The sequence below is a fragment of the Zingiber officinale genome, chromosome 3A (assembly GCF_018446385.1).
Source record: "Zingiber officinale cultivar Zhangliang chromosome 3A, Zo_v1.1, whole genome shotgun sequence".
Lineage (NCBI taxonomy): Eukaryota > Viridiplantae > Streptophyta > Magnoliopsida > Zingiberales > Zingiberaceae > Zingiber > Zingiber officinale.
The window spans coordinates 29026431-29043645 of NC_055990.1; the positions used below are offsets into that span (position 1 = coordinate 29026431).

At 38.6% G+C, this 17215-nt stretch overlaps 1 protein-coding gene across 2 annotated transcripts in view; it reads right to left on the reverse strand.

Annotated features, from left to right (window-relative positions):
• Positions 1–4215: 4215 nt before the first annotated feature.
• LOC122051592 (putative disease resistance RPP13-like protein 1) overlaps positions 4216–17215 on the reverse strand; it is a 30831-nt gene continuing 17831 nt past the window's right edge. The window contains exons 2-4 of one of the 2 annotated variants that reach the window (XM_042612785.1): positions 4746–7848; positions 4599–4645; positions 4216–4521 (exon numbers count right to left, since the gene is read on the reverse strand). In XM_042612785.1, the coding sequence (XP_042468719.1) occupies positions 4622–4645; positions 4746–7760 (3039 nt within the window). In that variant the 5' untranslated portion in view covers positions 7761–7848 and the 3' untranslated portion in view covers positions 4216–4521; positions 4599–4621. Of the gene's footprint in view, positions 4522–4598; positions 4646–4745; positions 7858–17215 lie in introns of both variants that reach the window. The other variant, XM_042612784.1, reaches the window with a different exon arrangement.

The following is a 17215-nucleotide window of genomic DNA, read 5'->3' on the forward strand; positions in this document are numbered from 1 at the left end:
GGATCGGTCCACGCATCGATCCCACCGGCTCTTCCTTCGCTGACGTCGTCTCGATCGGTCCCGGCATCGATCAGATGGCCTTGATCGATGCGTGGACCGATCACCGCCTCTCTTGCGATCGGTCACATCGACAAGAATCGAACAGAGCTTCAGATCCGATCGGTCACCGCACCGATCGAGCAACAGATCACCTGGATCGGTCGGTGACCGATCCAGTTGGGTTTGGCCCAAACCAAGTCCCAAGACTTCCAAACCAATATCCGGTCAACCTTGACCTATTGGTACTTCATCCCTAGCATCGGTCACTCCCTTGACTGCTAGAACTCCCCGCCAAGTGTCCGGTCAACTTTGACCTACTTGGACTTTCTCAACACCGGATGTCCGATCATCCCCGATCCATCTGGATTTTCCCTGCCGGCTTCACTTACCAGACTTCCTCGCTTCACTCACCAGGATTTCCACACCGCCTAACATCCCGCCAGACTTTCTCATCGCCTCGGCTTCACTCACAGACTTTCACCGGCTTCACTCACGGACTTTCCCTTTCACCTAGCTTCACTCACTAGGATTTTCACCGCCTAACTCACCAGGATTTCCAATGCCTGGCTTCACTCACCGGGACTTCAACCGCCTGGCTTCACTCACTGGGACTTTCCAATGCCCGGCTTCACTCACTGGACTTCCACTTTCACCTAGCTTCACTCACTAGGATTTTCACCGCTTCACTTCACCAGGATTTCACCATTGCCTGGCTTCACTCACCAGACTTCTCCAACGCCTAGCTTCACTCACCGGGACTTTCCACCTGGCTTCACTCACCGGGACTTCTCCTGGCTTCACTCACTGGACTTTCCACCAAGCCAAGCTCCCTGCTTGGACTTCTCCGTCCAAGTCTCCATACTTGGACTTTTCAGCCAAGTCTCCATACTTGGACTTTTCCGTGCCAAGTCTCCATACTTGGACTTTTTGCCAAGCTCCCTGCTTGGACCTTTCCAGTGCCAAGTCTCCATACTTGGACTTTTCAGGTCAACCAGGTCAACCTTGACCTAGGGTTGCACCAATAATTTCCCAACCATCTATTCTTGTCTCACATCAAGAATAGAACTCTCTTCTCGTCAAACTTCAACATACAACTCAACTAGGTCAATCTTGACCTAAGGTTGCATCAATAATCTTGCAACCATCTATTCTTGTCTCACATCAAGAATACAACTCTTCCACGAGTGTCAAACATCAACATGCAACACAACTAGGTCAACCTTGACCTAAGGTTGCACCGACAATCTTCCCAAGTCAAACATCAAAATACAACTCGAGTCAAGTCAACTTGAGTCGGGTCAACCAGGTCAACCTTGACCTAAGGTTGCACCAACAGGTAACACATTTTTTGTATTAGGAATCCAAATACACCGAGATCGTTCTCAAGGTATTCTTGGATTATCGCAAAAGAACTATATCAATAAGGTACTTAAAAGATTTGGCATGCAAGATTGCAAACCAGGTAACACTCCGGTTGCTAAAGGAGACAAGTTTAGTCTTAAACAATGCCTTAAAGGAAGCCTCGAGACTCAAGAAATGTAAAAGATTCCCTATACTTCGGTTGTATGAAGTCTTATGTATACTCAAGTTTGTACGCGTCTAGATATTGCGTACATTGTTAGAGTATTGGGTAGATAGTTAAGCAACCCAGGAATGAATCATTGGAAAGTAGCAAAGAGGGTAATGAGATATCTAAAGAGAATAATTAATTACATGCTCACATATAAGAGGTCAGATACTCTTGAGATCATGGAATATTCTGACTCTGATTTTGCAGGATGCCAAGATAGTATGAGATTCACTTCAGGCTATGTTTTTCTGTTGGTCGGCGGAACTATCTCTTGGAGAAGTGTCAAACATGCACTGACAGCTTCTTCCACTATGGCAGCAGAGTTTATAACATGTTATGAGACATCTAATCATGGAATATGAATAAAAAATTTTGTCATAGGGTTGCGTATTTTGGGAAGGGTTGAAAAACCACTGAAGTTATTTTGTGACAATAGATCAGCTATATTGTATTCTAATAACAATAAGAGCTCGACAAAATCGAAGCATATCGATATCAAGTTCCTTGTTGTGAAAGAAAGAGTACAAAGTGGACAGATTTCGATAGAACATATAGGCACAAACTCCATGATAGTAGATCCTTTTACAAAGGGTTTACCACCCAATGTCTTCTATGAGCATACCACTCATATGAGTGTTATTCAATTTGGTGAAATCTAGGTCTAGTGGGAGTTTGTATTATATATGTTTGGTTGTGTTGGTGAAACTTATGTATTTGGAGATTATCTGATCAAATATAAAGTTTAATATTTACTTCATTATACTTTGTATAACTTAAGCTAAAGTTTTGATCTCACTTTGGTTATAAGGAGGACCAGTTGAAAATTGATATAAATAGTCACCTTGCATGTAATTTTCATGCCACATATTCATAATTGATTTATGCCATTTGATTATATTGATGTACGCGACCATTGATGGTTTAGTTGTGATAGATACAACGAAAACTACATTGATCCTATGTCTATATAATTAATGGACGAGATTATTAAGGAAATCCTACAACTATGATGACAAAAGTTATGAGCTCATTAAGATTAACATTTATAAGTTTACACATATGATCTAGTGGGAGATTATTAGAATTTTGGGACTATAATTGTAATCATAAATGTCTAATGTCATCAATTAAAGAAGTCATAATTTAATGTGATCAAATTTATGATTAAGGAATATGACTTAAGGGTTTAATTGTTATGAATATATTAATATGGATACCATGTGTAATTTCTAATTTGTTGAGGGGACAAATTAGAAATAGGCAAACTTATGTTTCTATAAATAAGGGTTATGATCCCAGTTTGTAGAGGATGTTTTTGTTTTGTTTCCTCATCGACAAAACTTTCTGGATATTAAGGAAAATCTGTAAATTAAAGATCTTGTCCAAAATCGACTGCATGCTATAAATTCTGATACACTTCCATAATTTTGTCTATTTAATTTATAATTTCTTAAGAATTGAATAGAATGTATAAGATATGTGTTGAGATTTGTTAACCTATTATGCTATCAAACAAAACTACCATTCTTATGCTAAAAGGAAATGCCAAATACACTACTACAGGCTTGAGCATGAACATGTGTACAATCTTAGCATTCTTTTCAGCCTGTATTCAAATGTTTGTCATGGTGTACCATACATTCATGTTTCTTTGGCTTGAGATTTTGTTTATCTGAGCAATCATGTAGCATTGTCCTATCTCATGTGGATTTCATTTATATTCCTATCTCTAGTTGTTGCCCCCCTACATTTCAGGCTTTGTCCACTCCTGAAGAGAGAAAGAGCTGAAGGGAGGGAGCCGGCCGAGAAGAAAAGAGAAAAAAACATTTATCTAGATGATAAGAAGAAAAGAGAAAGAATTTGAGGGAGGGAAAATTATAACTTTGTTATCTCTATCATTCTCTCTCTTCTTGAACTTCATTGTGTTTTGGTAAAATATCCAGTGGAATAATTAAGAAGATGTATATTTTAGCAATTAGTTTTTTAATTTGTATAAATTGTGCTTCGAAATTACCCGATAGGCAAATTAGAAGAACATACTGTATGCTTATAAAAATGAAAAGATATACATGATGCATCATTGTGCCTTTTCTCTTTACCATCTCTGTCCCTCCCAACTTTTAACTTGTTTGAGGACCATTAGGCCATAAGAGACATTGTGCTTCGTGGATGTTGAATGTAAGAGAGAGAGAGAGGGTGAGAAAATGAATGAGAAATGATTGAGAAAAAAATGAATTGGATATTTTTATTTATTTTTCTATAAATTAATCACAAAATGTCTCTATCGAAATCCTCATAAGTTGTATGCCATTTATTCTCTCTTCCTTTCCTTTGTGCCAATGAATTCATATAATTTTTTTCACTGTCAAATTTAACAAAGACTTAAGTAAATGCAAAACTTAAAACAACTAGTCCACTTTATTCACAAACTATAATGACTCGTCAAGAGTCTAAAAGTATTAAGATTCAAACTTTCATGTTATAAAATTATGGAAAAGGAGTTCTGTATCATTTTAAAGAAATAGAACAAATGGTAATATTTCAATATAGATAGAGAGCACATATATAGTAATTCACAATATGCGATATCATTCACACGATATACATTGAGGAAACAAATAAATAGCTTATGACTTACAATGTACCATTCAAAGAATTTCTGAGGAAACAGATACAAATAACTAGCTTATAGGTCATAATACACAATCCCAAACATTTATTCTAAATACAGAGACAAATAATCTTTTTCTACAAAAGAGTAGTTTTAGACAAATAAAAGACAGATGCAATTCTACCAACACTAGAATCCGAGGATAAATTATATATAGATAGAAGCAATGCATCACCAAACACCAATATGAACTAGTGGAAATATGCACATTGCTCAAGTTATACCAATTCCAACAAGCGCCCTTCAAGTAGAAATAAAGAAACAAGTACATTTTATTCGTGATGATAATATAAAATCCATGATTAATGAGTTACTAACCTCGATCATAATGGAGGAAACAATTAGCCATGGAAGCTTGGTTGATCCTGTCCATAGAATAAAAAATTGTACAAGTTTTTTTTCTCTAACAAAATTTAAAGGTATGCAATAAGCTAGGGTAAGAAAATAGTTGATGAGAGGACTTACAAGGGAGATGAAACTTCCAAACTCATCCTTTATTTCGTATTTGTACGAGTCCTTGTTGAATAATAAGCGTGTTTTACGATCAATGCTATAAATAGTAACTTTTGGAATTTGTTGAATGATATGACAATTTTGCTTCCCCTTACTGCAACTATCTAGTAGAAGTGAATCGCAGTGCATGTAAAATAGCTGCAAACTATGCAAAGTCGCATTAATCAGGCTTGACAACCACTGTGGAAGCTGTTTTATTTCAGCGGGGAAAATAACTACCAGTTGCTGCAACATGCCAACCTTCTCCACACATTCCAAATTTGGACAGAGATTAATTTGCAAATACCTATTTGAAGGAAGGATGCTATTTTTCAGCTTTGGGCAGTTGATGATGTTACATGATTTCAGATTAGGGAACAAATTGAGGTTGGTTGCTTGAACATCCAGTGCTTCACGCAATATCCACGCTTCCCAATTGCGCATGTTGTCGAATGCTATATACTCAAGTTTTGGGAATGCAGGCGTTCTGCGGCCAAGGAATTCAGGACCAATACTCCTGATTGCTTCCCCTCCTTCAATGTCTAGGACTTTAAGATTGGGAAGTTGGCCCAATGGAGGGAGCACCGTATATGATGGGAAATTGGCAAGACTCAAAAGTGTTAGGTTAGCCAAAGAATCAAGTGCAGAAGTTGACACCATCCACTCTGGAAATTGTCGGCCAGGGAAATTCTTAATTGCAAGAGATTGTAGGGTCGGTGGAGGACTGAATTGGTTGCATATCATCTCCGCCTCAGTGATTTGCTCCTCATTGTTTTCATTATTATTCTTTGTCCATTCAAGAATCAATCTCCTGAGAAATTTTTTGTTCGCAAGCATAAAGTTTCCGTTTCTTGTCCTTGTTGCCCTTTCCAATTTATCTATCCGTAAGTGTCTTAGATTGCACAAATATTGCAACTCGTCCAAGTCACAACCTCCATCCATCTTGCTCATGGAGTCACAATGGCCGACAAAAAATCCGAAAAGAGTGCTAAGATTTTTCAGCTTCCCAACTCCCTTTGGAACATGGGTGAGCGGAGTCTTCTCAATTCGAAGGCACCTCAAATTGCTTAACTTTGTGATCCCCATTGGAAGTTCATGCAGTGATTCACACTCCGACAGATTCAAAGTTTGCAGGTTTGCAAGACACCCAATGGATTCAGGAAGCCTTCTAATCTTTGTTCGATCAAGATCCAAGTATTTTAGATGCAACAATTTCGTAAGACAATCTGGGAGGCTGTCTATGGATGTATCACACAAATCCAAGACTCTGAGACGCTTTAAGCTTTCAAATGCATGATTCTCTATTCGGTTGATTCGAGGGCAATTGATGAGGCGTAGGACTCTTAAACACTTTTGCTCTGTTATCACATTGGGAAGAGATAACACATCATCACCTTGGTTTGAGATGGACAAACGACGAATCTTTGACAAAGAATTTGTACTTGTGCATTGACCATTATTAATGATAATCCCTTCCTCTTCCATCAATTTTTCTCCAAAAGATCGTAAAACATCATGCATAACAACTCCTACACTATTTAAATTTTTAGTATAATTTTGCAAAAGGTTTCTTGCAATAAGTTCCTCGTAGTACTTCTCAGCTGTGTCTTCCATCAAACGATCTGATTGTTCAATCACAAATCCTTCAGCCATCGATAGTCGGATTAAGTCTGATCGAAATGATATGCCACGATAGAAAGCACAACTAAGAAAACATTGTTTGAGGTGACTCGGCAAATCCTCATAGCTCAAGTATAAAGCATTTGATACTTCATTTCTATTCTCGGTCATAAACCATAAATCACTTTCAACAACTTTTATCCACTCCCTTTTGGTCCTTTCCTTGTGAAATAAAACACCAGCCATCACTTTAATTGCTAGAGGAAGACCATCACATTTTCTGACAATTTCCATACCAACTTCTTTCAATTCAGAAATTATTTCATTCTCCCCTTCTCCAAAAACAATTTTTCTAATTAATTCCCAGCCACTGTCTTCGTGCATTTTCTCAACATGGTGGACAAAATCAGCTCTCATTTCTGCTACCACATCTTCATGCCTAGTGGTAAATAAGACAGTAGCCCTACAGGAACCATTCAAAATGGGATTTCTGATTAAATCTCCCCATGCACTTGCACTCCATATATCATCCAGTACAAGAAGCAAACTTTCTGAAAGAAGAGGAACGATTCTACCTTCAACTTCTGCTCTACTTTGAACACCATCATCATGTCCTCCTACACCTCTTAGTATTTGTTTGAGTAGCTCAATCTGAGAGTAATCCTTGGATACATGTAACCACACTCTTTTTGGGAACTGCTTTTTCACCATTTCATCGTTAAATATTTTCTGTGCTAGAGTGGTCTTGCCTATTCCACCCATCCCAGAAATTCCCAACACACTACATTTATTTTTGTTACGCTCTATCTCTGAAATTAACATTTGGGCAGCATCTACAATTTGTGTCCCAACAATGTCTGTCGCCACATGTGTGGAAGAGGTAGGAGATGACATTTTTACTGTGTTATCTTGGAGGCCTTCATTTCTGTGTGCTACTAATCTGGGTATAACATTACTGTCGTCTTTGATTTCGTCGAGTCTATCATTGACTCTTTTTATTTTATTCCAAATGTTTCTTCGGAACTTACAACACTGGAAACAAGATGAAAGCAAACTAACTGGAGAGCATACCTCCAAAGGAGAAGATGGATGAGCCTCCAATAATCTCCCACCTTCAATCAAGCAAAGATCAAGTATGTCTTCTGCATCATACATGATATCTTTTAATTCCTTCACCCAATTGTTGATCGCAGGATCTCTATGTATTCTTTTTTCTGCATCTTGAATATAAGGACTGATTCTTAATAATTTTCTATGAAGCCTCTTAATTTCTTCTTTAACCCCTAGCACTTTAACTATCTCTCCCTCTATGACATCTGATAGTTTGCCAAGGTATCTTATAACAAAAAAGTTTAGGACCACTGCCATTTCTTGAGACGGATGAATCAACTGCTCAAGGCTAGAATTAAATTTGTATTGGGATACTTACTGCCTATGCTTGCATGCTTATCAACTTCTGTTTGCCCTAATGAGAAAAAGAGTGTTGTTATATCATAAACTAATTGTGAATGAGTAACAAGAATGCATGTTAAGAGATATTAAACATCTAAAATGACTTTTATGCGAAAAAAATATCAGAAGAAGAATTTACACGAAAAAATCATGTTGGATATATCTTTTGTATGAGAAAAACTTATAAAACTATACAAAGGATATAATAACAATAATAATCAAATTTTATCCTACTAAATGATGTCATTTATATGGATCATTCTACATCATTCAACTCTATCCTTTATTATAACATTATTTATATTTAAATAAATTTTATCTTATTTTATTATTACTAACCTTATTTTTTTTTATCTTTTTCTTGCTCATTTAATATGAGCATGTGTCATAATTTCATATCGACTAACTGAAACCTTTGTTGTCGTCTATATACATGTTCACACTAGCTTAAATGCGTCTTCCGAAATTTTTCCTCAATAGATGCAACTTCGACTTTTTCTTTAATATTTTCATTTCTTATATTGTTCATTCTTGTATGTCTGCACATTCACCTTGACATCCTCATCTATGCAATTCACATCTTCTACTCATTTGTTCAAATCATAGTCCAATATTCAGCTCTATATAACATAGTAGGTTTAACCGCCATTTTATAAAACTTTCCGTTTGATTTGGAGATATTTTATGATCATAAATAATATCACACTCTCCTCCATTTCAGCTATTCTGCTTGTATTCTATATAAGATATTTCTCAATCCCTTCATCCTCTTACAAAATTAATCCTAAATATTTAAAGCTCTCAATTAGATAATTTGTCATCTCTAATCTTAATAATTGTCTTAATAAGTCTAACATTATTAAATTTAAATTTTATATATTTTGTTTTTGTTCTACTAACCTAAAACCTTTCACTTCTAGCATTTCCCGCTAAGCTTCAAGTTTAGCATTTACTCTTCACGTGTGTCATCTATTAAAATAATATCATCTACAAATAATATGCACCACGATATATATCTTGGATGTGTTCAGTGAGTTTGTATATGATTAATGTAAAAAAATAAAGACTTAGACTTGATCCATGATGCAACCCTATTCTTATAGAAGATAATTCGATTAATCCACCTAAAATTTTTGCTTTTGTTATTATATCCTTATACATATCCTTAATTAGTTCAATAAATAGTATTCTAATATCTCTCTTTTTCGAATTCTCCATATAATTTATTTTGAAATTATATCATAAGCTTTTTCTATGTCGACGAATATCATATGTAAGTTTTACATATGTTTTGTATAATTTTCAATTAGTTGCATGAGAAGATATACTTCTATTATTGATCTTCTAGATATAAATCCAAATTGATCTTTAATCACTGTGGTCCCCTTAATCTTTTTTCTATTATTCTTTTCCAAAGTTTTATGATGTGACTCATTAGTTTAATAATACTCTTATAGTTTGTACAATTTTGTATGTCTCATTTGCTCTTATATAAGGAAAATACAGTACTTACCCTCCATTGATCAGATATTTTTTTATTTTCAATATCATGAATAACTTTATAAATCATTCAATAATTTATTTTTCTAGGTATTTTTATACCTCTATCAAAATATCATCTGGTCTAACTACTTTTCATTTTACATCCCATTTAAAATTTGTTCTACTTATAAAATTTGAATTTTATATAAAAATTTAAATGTTTATACTTATTTAATCTACATAAATATTTAAGTTAAATTGTTCACTTAAACCTTATTAAAAAGTTGATGAAAATATTTGTTTTTCAATGATATTTTATTTCCTCATCATTTAATAATACCCTATTATATTTATCTTTAATATATATTATTTGGATAAAATCATTTTACTTTCATTTTTTGCTTCATTCACCACTTTTTTAAGCCTCTTTTTTTATTATTATATATATTTTTAAAAAATTTCTTATTTTTATAAGTGTATAATATATCTTATAGGTTGTTTCTTTTTCATTCACTTTCTCTTATATTATACAAAGGATGTAAAGGAAAATTTCTCAAGTCTTAGAATTATTTTTGACATTCAACAAGAGTTGGGATACTGGCTAGCCAAACCAAACTTGCACAACAATAACTAATTAACCAAATTATTAGATATTATGCCCACTTACGAGCATTTTTGTTCTTATATAAAGAAACTAGAGTACTTACCCTCCATTGATCAGATTATTTTTTATTTTCAATATCATGAATAACTTTATAAATCATTCAATATCTTATTTTTCTAGGTACTTTTATACCTCTATCAAAATATCATCTGGTCTAACTACTTTTCATTTCACATCCTATTTAAAATTTATTCTACTTCTGAAATTTGAATTTTATATAAAAATTTAAATGTTTATACTTATTTAACCTACATAAATTATTTAAGTTAAATTGTTCACTTAAACCTTCATTAAAAAGTTGATAAAAATATTTTTTTTCAATGATATTTATTTCCTCATCATTTAATAATACCCTATTATTTTTATCTTTAATATATATTATTTGGATAAAATCTTTTTACTTTCATTTTTTTGCTTCATTCATCACTTTTTTAGCCTCTTTTTTTATTATTATATATATATTTTTAAAAAATCTTATTTTAATAAGTGTATAATATATCTTATAGGTTGTTTCTTTTTCATTCACTTTCTCTTATATTATACAAAGGATGTAAAGGAAAATTTCTCAAGTTTTAGAATTATTTTTGACATTCAACAAGAGTTGGGATATTGGCTAGCCAAACCAAACTTGCACAACAATAACTAATTAACCAAATTATTAGATGTTATGCCCACTTAAGCACACATGTGAGATCATGGGTGGTTGTTCCCATGATTCCCCCCAAGGGGAGTCAGGTGAGGGGTGGGTGTGCATGGTTAATACGAATTGAGAGCACAGTACATAAGGACAAGTGATCATCATTCTGATACTTTTCTTCTTAAATTGTCGGACTCTAAATTGAGATATTGTGGATCCATGGTGATAGTTCATTCATGATTATCATCCCGACTGCGAGTTTGATTCGAGGAGTTTTTTTTTCATGGTCCCCAAATTTTCAATATTTATTTGCTAAGGTAATTTTTATTTTACGAAAACTCAACCCCATTTCTTTTTGAGAAATTCTAGACGTTTCTACAATTTATGAAGAAGTCTAACATTGGTATCAGAGCTAGGTTTCGATCCTGGGACCTGTGGATTATGGGCCCACCATGCTTAAGATAGGATATTAAATTTTGGGGTCCGGATCATGGATAAGTTTTGTGAATCTGATTATATCACAAAGTTACCCATGACTTATAGAGCATGGAAATAATTTTCATTGAATTTTTTTTAACATGTTTGGGCCTTGAAAATTGAGGTTGAACCTTGCGGCCATGAAAGTCAATCGAGAACATTTTCTTGGTTTTCAATAGAGTTTTAGCAAGTGTTGATGCATATAAATGGTTGAGTAATATTCTGCATGCTCTGATGTATAAAATTCATAAGTCAATTACGTGAAATGGTTGTCGTTTGTCAAAAAACCAAAATCGACAGAGAAGGGTCATGAAATATTTTTGCAATGCCTAGTCTAGGGATTAAATCTTCCCAAAAATCGAGTTTAGGATTGTTAGGAAAGAAGAAATCATAAAAAACAATCAAAACAATGGAGTTGGGCAAATAAGACCTAAACCGGGCCTGCCCGTGTATGGGTCACGCGCTCGTATAGGGTGTGTAAGTTGGATCCAGTCCAGGTCTATTTAGACCCGAATCTAGATCTACGTCTCGACCCGATTCGTTACCCGATAGTCCCGGCTAGCGCGCATGGGACCACGTGGTTAGGCCACTGCGCGTCTAGCGTGTGGCCAAAGGCCTTGTTGGCACATGGGAGATCCTCCGACTGCCGACGATGGTGGTTTTTCTTCTTGTTTTTATATTCAAACTATGCCAATGATTTCTATGGTATTTTATATGACTATTTGTGGGTTTTTTGTGTGCTAAATCCAAGTCGAATGGTAATATGTGATCCTAGGTCATGGTGTATGGTGTCCGTTGACTCATATGCTCATTTTAGGGTTTATACTCAAACCATTTGAGACTTGTTGATACGTGGGGTACACAAAACTATGAGAATAAGCATATATCACATGTCACTAATGTCTCCCTTTTTGTATAATAGAGACAATGGCTGGATCAGACTGTCATAACTGATCTTGTCAAGGGAGAGAAACTAAGTGGTGATAGTTATGGGATTTGATACTTGAAGATTCAGCTACTCTTCGAGGATCAAGAATTGACTGAGGTTTTGAAGCATAAAATGAAAGACCTCGGGAGGGTAATATGCCTCAAGTGAGGCAGGATCAAGAGGTGTACCGTGCATGGAAGAAAAAGGATAGTCAAGCTAGGGTAATCCTTCTGAGCAGCATGCATGATGATCTGATCCCAATTTATGAGTAGTATCCTACTGTGATCTCGATCTAGCAAGCTCTTAAAGAGCACTTGGGCTCCCCATTAGCTCCTAAGTTGATCATATTGACTTATAGGATCATAACCTATAAGAAGAAGTGAGATCATAGTATGAAATAACATTTAATTCAAGTGTCAAGTATGATTGCTTCTTTAAGGAATATGGGGAAGTCATTATCTGATAAGCTTCAGGGACTAGGGGTGATTCAGTCCTTGTCCGACTCCTGGGAGGTTGTTAAGACTTATCTCACATACAATGAGAGTGTTATGATTCAATCGAAGTCCTACATTGAAATGATTTGAAAAAGATCATGTGTTTAAAAAGATGTAAGATATCTTCATTGGTATGAGGCCTTTTGGGGAGAGCTCAAGAGTAAAGTCATGAAGACCTAGGTCCAAAGTGGATAATATCATGTCATTGTGGAGATATGTGAACATCCTTTGGGCTTAACAAATGGTATCAGAGTCATGGTCCAGACCAGATTCAATGTGGGGTGGTCTTGAATGAAGCTGAGGGTAGGCCCGAAGCAGGTCAGGTTGATCAGATATTCACGAGAAGGCATAGGAGCTGGCCAAAATGACTGGATGCTCGCGGGGAGCCCAAGAATAGGTCAAGGGTGACCTGATGCTTATAGGGAGGCCCATAGTAGGTTAGGATAATCGGATGCTCATGGGAATGCCTGAAGCAGTTCAGGGAGAACAGATTCTCACAGGGAGGTCCGTATCAGGTCATGGTGATCGGATGCTCACGGGGAATTCTAAAATAGGTCAAGATGACTGGATGCTCGCGAGAATGACCGGAGTAGGTCAGGATAATCGGATATTTGCTGGTAAGGCATGGAATATGTCAAGGTGACTGAATGCTCACGAGGAGGCCTGGAGCAATTCAAGATGACTGGATGCTCACGGGGAGACCTGGAGCAGGTCAGGTGATCGGATGCTCGCGGAGAAGACCTAGAGCATATAAGGATAACCGATCCTCACGGGGAGACCCAAATCAAGTCAAGGTGACTGATGCTCGTGGAGAGGCCCGTAGTAGGTTAAGGTGACTGGATGCTCGCAGGGAGACTCGGACCATGAGCGTAATGATGATCCTTCGTTTGAGGGGAGAATTATTAGAATTTAATCAAAGTTCCACATTAGAAAGATTTAAAAAAGATCATAGGTTTAAAAGGAGGTAAGATATCTCCATTAGCATGAGACATTTTGGGAAGAGTCCAAGAGTAAAGCAAAGAAGGCCTAGGTCCAAAGTAGATAATATCATTATATTATGGAGATATGTGAACATCATTTGGGCACAACAGAAAGTATCTGTACTTTTATAGATGTGAGTAACAATTGTGAGCTTGAGGAGGTGCGTCAGAAGGTGGCTCAGCCTACCATAGGTCATGCTTTTGCCGTGGAGTCGAATATGGGATCCTAGGGTACCAAGCACAAGTGGCACAAGTATAATAGGAAGACCAAAGGCCAAGGCAAGAAGAAGCAACTAGTTGTTGGTGCAACCTTAGGTCAAGGTTGACCTGGTTGACCCGACTCGAGGTGACTTGACTCGAGTTGTATTTTGATGTTTGACTTGGGAAGATTGTCGGTGCAACCTTAGGTCAAGGTTGACCTAGTTGAGTTGCATGTCGATGTTTGACGAGAAGAGAGTTGTATTCTTGATGTTTGACAAGAATAGGTGTTTGGGAGATTGTAGGTGCAACCTTAGGTCAAGGTTGACCTGGTTGACCTGATTGGCGAAAAGTCCAAGTATGGAGACTTGGCACTGGAAAAGTCCAAGTACGGAGACTTGGCACGGGGAAAAGTCCAAGCAGGTAGCTTGGCACGCGGAAAGTCCAAGTATGGAGACTTGGCACGGGGAAAGTCCAAGTACGGAGACTTGGCACGGGGAAAAGTCCAAGCAGGTAGCTTGGCACGCGGAAAGTCCAAGTATGGAGACTTGGCACGGGGAAAGTCCTAACTGGGATGTTAGGCAGTGTGGAAAGTCCTGGTGAGTGAAGCCAGGCAGTGGGAAAGTCCTAACTGGGATGTTAGGCAGTTGGAAAGTCCAGTGAGGCAGTGAGAAAGTCCTAACTGGGATGTTAGGCAGTGTGGAAAGTCCTAGTGAGTGAAGCCAGGCAGTGGGAAAGTCCTAACTGGGATGTTAGGCAGTTGGAAAGTCCTGGTGAGTGAAGCCAGGCAGTGAGAAAGTCCTAACTGGGATGTTAGGCAGTGTGAAAACCCTAGTGAGTGAAGCTAGGTGAAAGTCCTGGTGAGTGAAGCCGGGCAAGGAAAAATCCAGATGGATCAAGGATGATCGGACATCTGGTGTTGAGAAGGTCAAGTAGGTCAAGGGAGTGACCGGATACTTGACACGAAGAGAAAAGTCCAAGTGGGTCAAAGGGATTGACCGGACACTTGGTGAGGAGTCTTAGCAGGTCAAGGGAGTGACCGGATGCTAAGCATGATGTACCAACAGGTCAAGGTTGACCGGATGTTGGTTTGGGAGACTTGGGACTTGGTTTGGGCAAAAACCAAGCTCTGAATCGGTCTGCAGACCGATCCAGCGATACGTTTGTGTATCTGATTGGTCTGGTGACCAATCAGATAACAAATAGAAGGCTGTGGGCTTACTGATCGGTCTGGGGACCGATCAGCATGGAGCCTGATCGGTCCCCGGGACCGATCAGGATACGCACAGAGAGTTGGGCAACTCTCGGAGAGTTCTCTGATCGACCTCCGATCGGTCCGGGACCGATCAGGAGGGCTTGATCGGTCCCCACGACCGATCGGATCAGCCAGACCGATCAGGCTTCAGCCTGATCGGTCCACGTTCTAGCCGTTGCGTAGCAACGGCTAGTTTCTTCGCTGTCTTCTTCGCAGGTATAAAGGGGTCGAGGGCTGCTGCTGCACTGAACTTCTTCTTTTCTTCTAGAACTTCTGTTCCTCTGCTGCTGAAGCTTCTGCTTCAACTGAGCTTTGATTGAGCTCGCCTCCGAAGCTTCGCGTGAGCTTCCAGTCGTCGACCAGCTGCTGCGTTTGGGTTGTGAAGTTGCTGCTTCACCTCCAGTCGACAAGAAAGCAAGCAATTGGTAGAGTGCTATTGTATTCATATTGTATTGCTTTTCTTACTGTTCTTGTACTCTTTGTTTGCTGTTGCAAACGTTTGTGGCGAGGTTTCTCCACCCACAAGGAGTATATTGTATTAGCCGGTTCTCCGGGGGCTCATCCACCGACGGATTGACTGGACTCGTCCACCTTACGGACACGCCGAGGAGTAGGAGCCCTAATCTCCGAACCTCGTTACATCCTTGTGTTAAGGTTTGGTTTTCTTCTCTTTCGTTTCTTTGTATTTTCCGCTGCGCTAACACGTTTTGTAGAAAGAAACGACGATTTGGGGGTCGGCTATTCACACCCCCCTCTCTAGCCTCCGTACGAAGGATCCTAACAAGTGGTATCAGAGCGAGGCCGCTCTTCGACGGATCAACACCCGGGGGAGCACGGGCTAGAGATGGATCTCTATGGAGAAGATGTCACGATTCAACCCTTCTACGAGTCTCACGACAACTTCACATATTGGAAGGTAAGGATGATGTATTTTCTTAGGACTAATATGTAAAATACCGGAAATAGGCGAATATTAATAAGGGAATTTTCCGGAATTTTTGGACATTTTCGGGAATTTTTCGGAGCTTGTACGGACGAGTTCACGGGGATAAAAACGGGGCCCCGAAAAAGCCTGTTTGGGCTACCCATTTAAGAGAGGAAAAGATTTATTTATTTATCTCTTTTTTCTTTTCTTATTTATTATCTTATTTCTTTTATTTTCTCTCATTCTCGCCGTTCTCTCTTATCTCCCTGACGCCGCCGAGCCTTCTCCTCCTCCTTGCCCTAACCGCCGGCCGACGGTTTCTTCTTCCCGAACGCCGGCGACCGGTTCATTGCCGGAGCCCTAGCACCGCCGCCCGACCGCCTGCCCGAGCCAAACTCCTCTCCTCTGCTTGCCCTAGCCACCCGACGCGACGCCACCACAGCGCGTCTGTGCCCCAGTGCCGGCGCCACCGTGGACCACTCGGTGCCCTAGCCACCCGGCGCCGCCAGACCACCTTCTTCTCTTCTCCTCTCCTCTGCCGCCACCACAGAGCCGACGCCGACCTTGTGAGCCGACGCCGACTGTCGGCCCTCTTTCTGATTTCTGTGACAGTGAGCCCTAGCGCCGATTTTTCTTCTCCTCTTCCGAGTTTAGGTTGCCTCCAAGTTGTGCTGTTCGGGGGAGTTAGTGATTAGGGTTTGCTGTTGGTTGTCTTGGCTTCGGCAGCCATTTTCCAGCGGCTACCTTTCTCTGGTAGCAACATCCCTGCTGTGGGTGAGGTAAGATCAGTGAATTATTTTCTTGAGTTAGGTTGTTGTTGGAATACTATGTTTGAACCCTAAATCTGATCCGTGGTCTCCACTCTTGCCATTACCTTTGATCCGGACAGTGTAGGGGAATCTTGAAGAGAAGTGTTTACTGTAAGTTTTCTTGGATTTGGCAGCTACTTTCATCCAGCAGCAAGGAACCGCTGTGGAGGTTAAGGTGAGGCATAAGAATTTGATATATGCTATTGATCATGTATGAGCTGATTTAGGTAGGAATTGGTGCATATATAATTTTTTATGCATTTGAGTTAGGTGATTGATTATGTAGAGGTGTAATCATGTGAAAATGGATTAGGTGTGGAATTGGTCTGATGGTATGATTAGGGTTAAGGTAAATTAACCCTAGTTAATTGTTGGATTTATGTTAGCTTCTCGTGGATTTGATTTAACTATTTTATCTATATGAAATTAGCTAAAACTGGAAACTATAAATATTTCAGGACCTTGACGCGAGACGAGTATCTCGGAGTCAGATTGGACCTTTCTATTTTCGGAGGCGGGTAC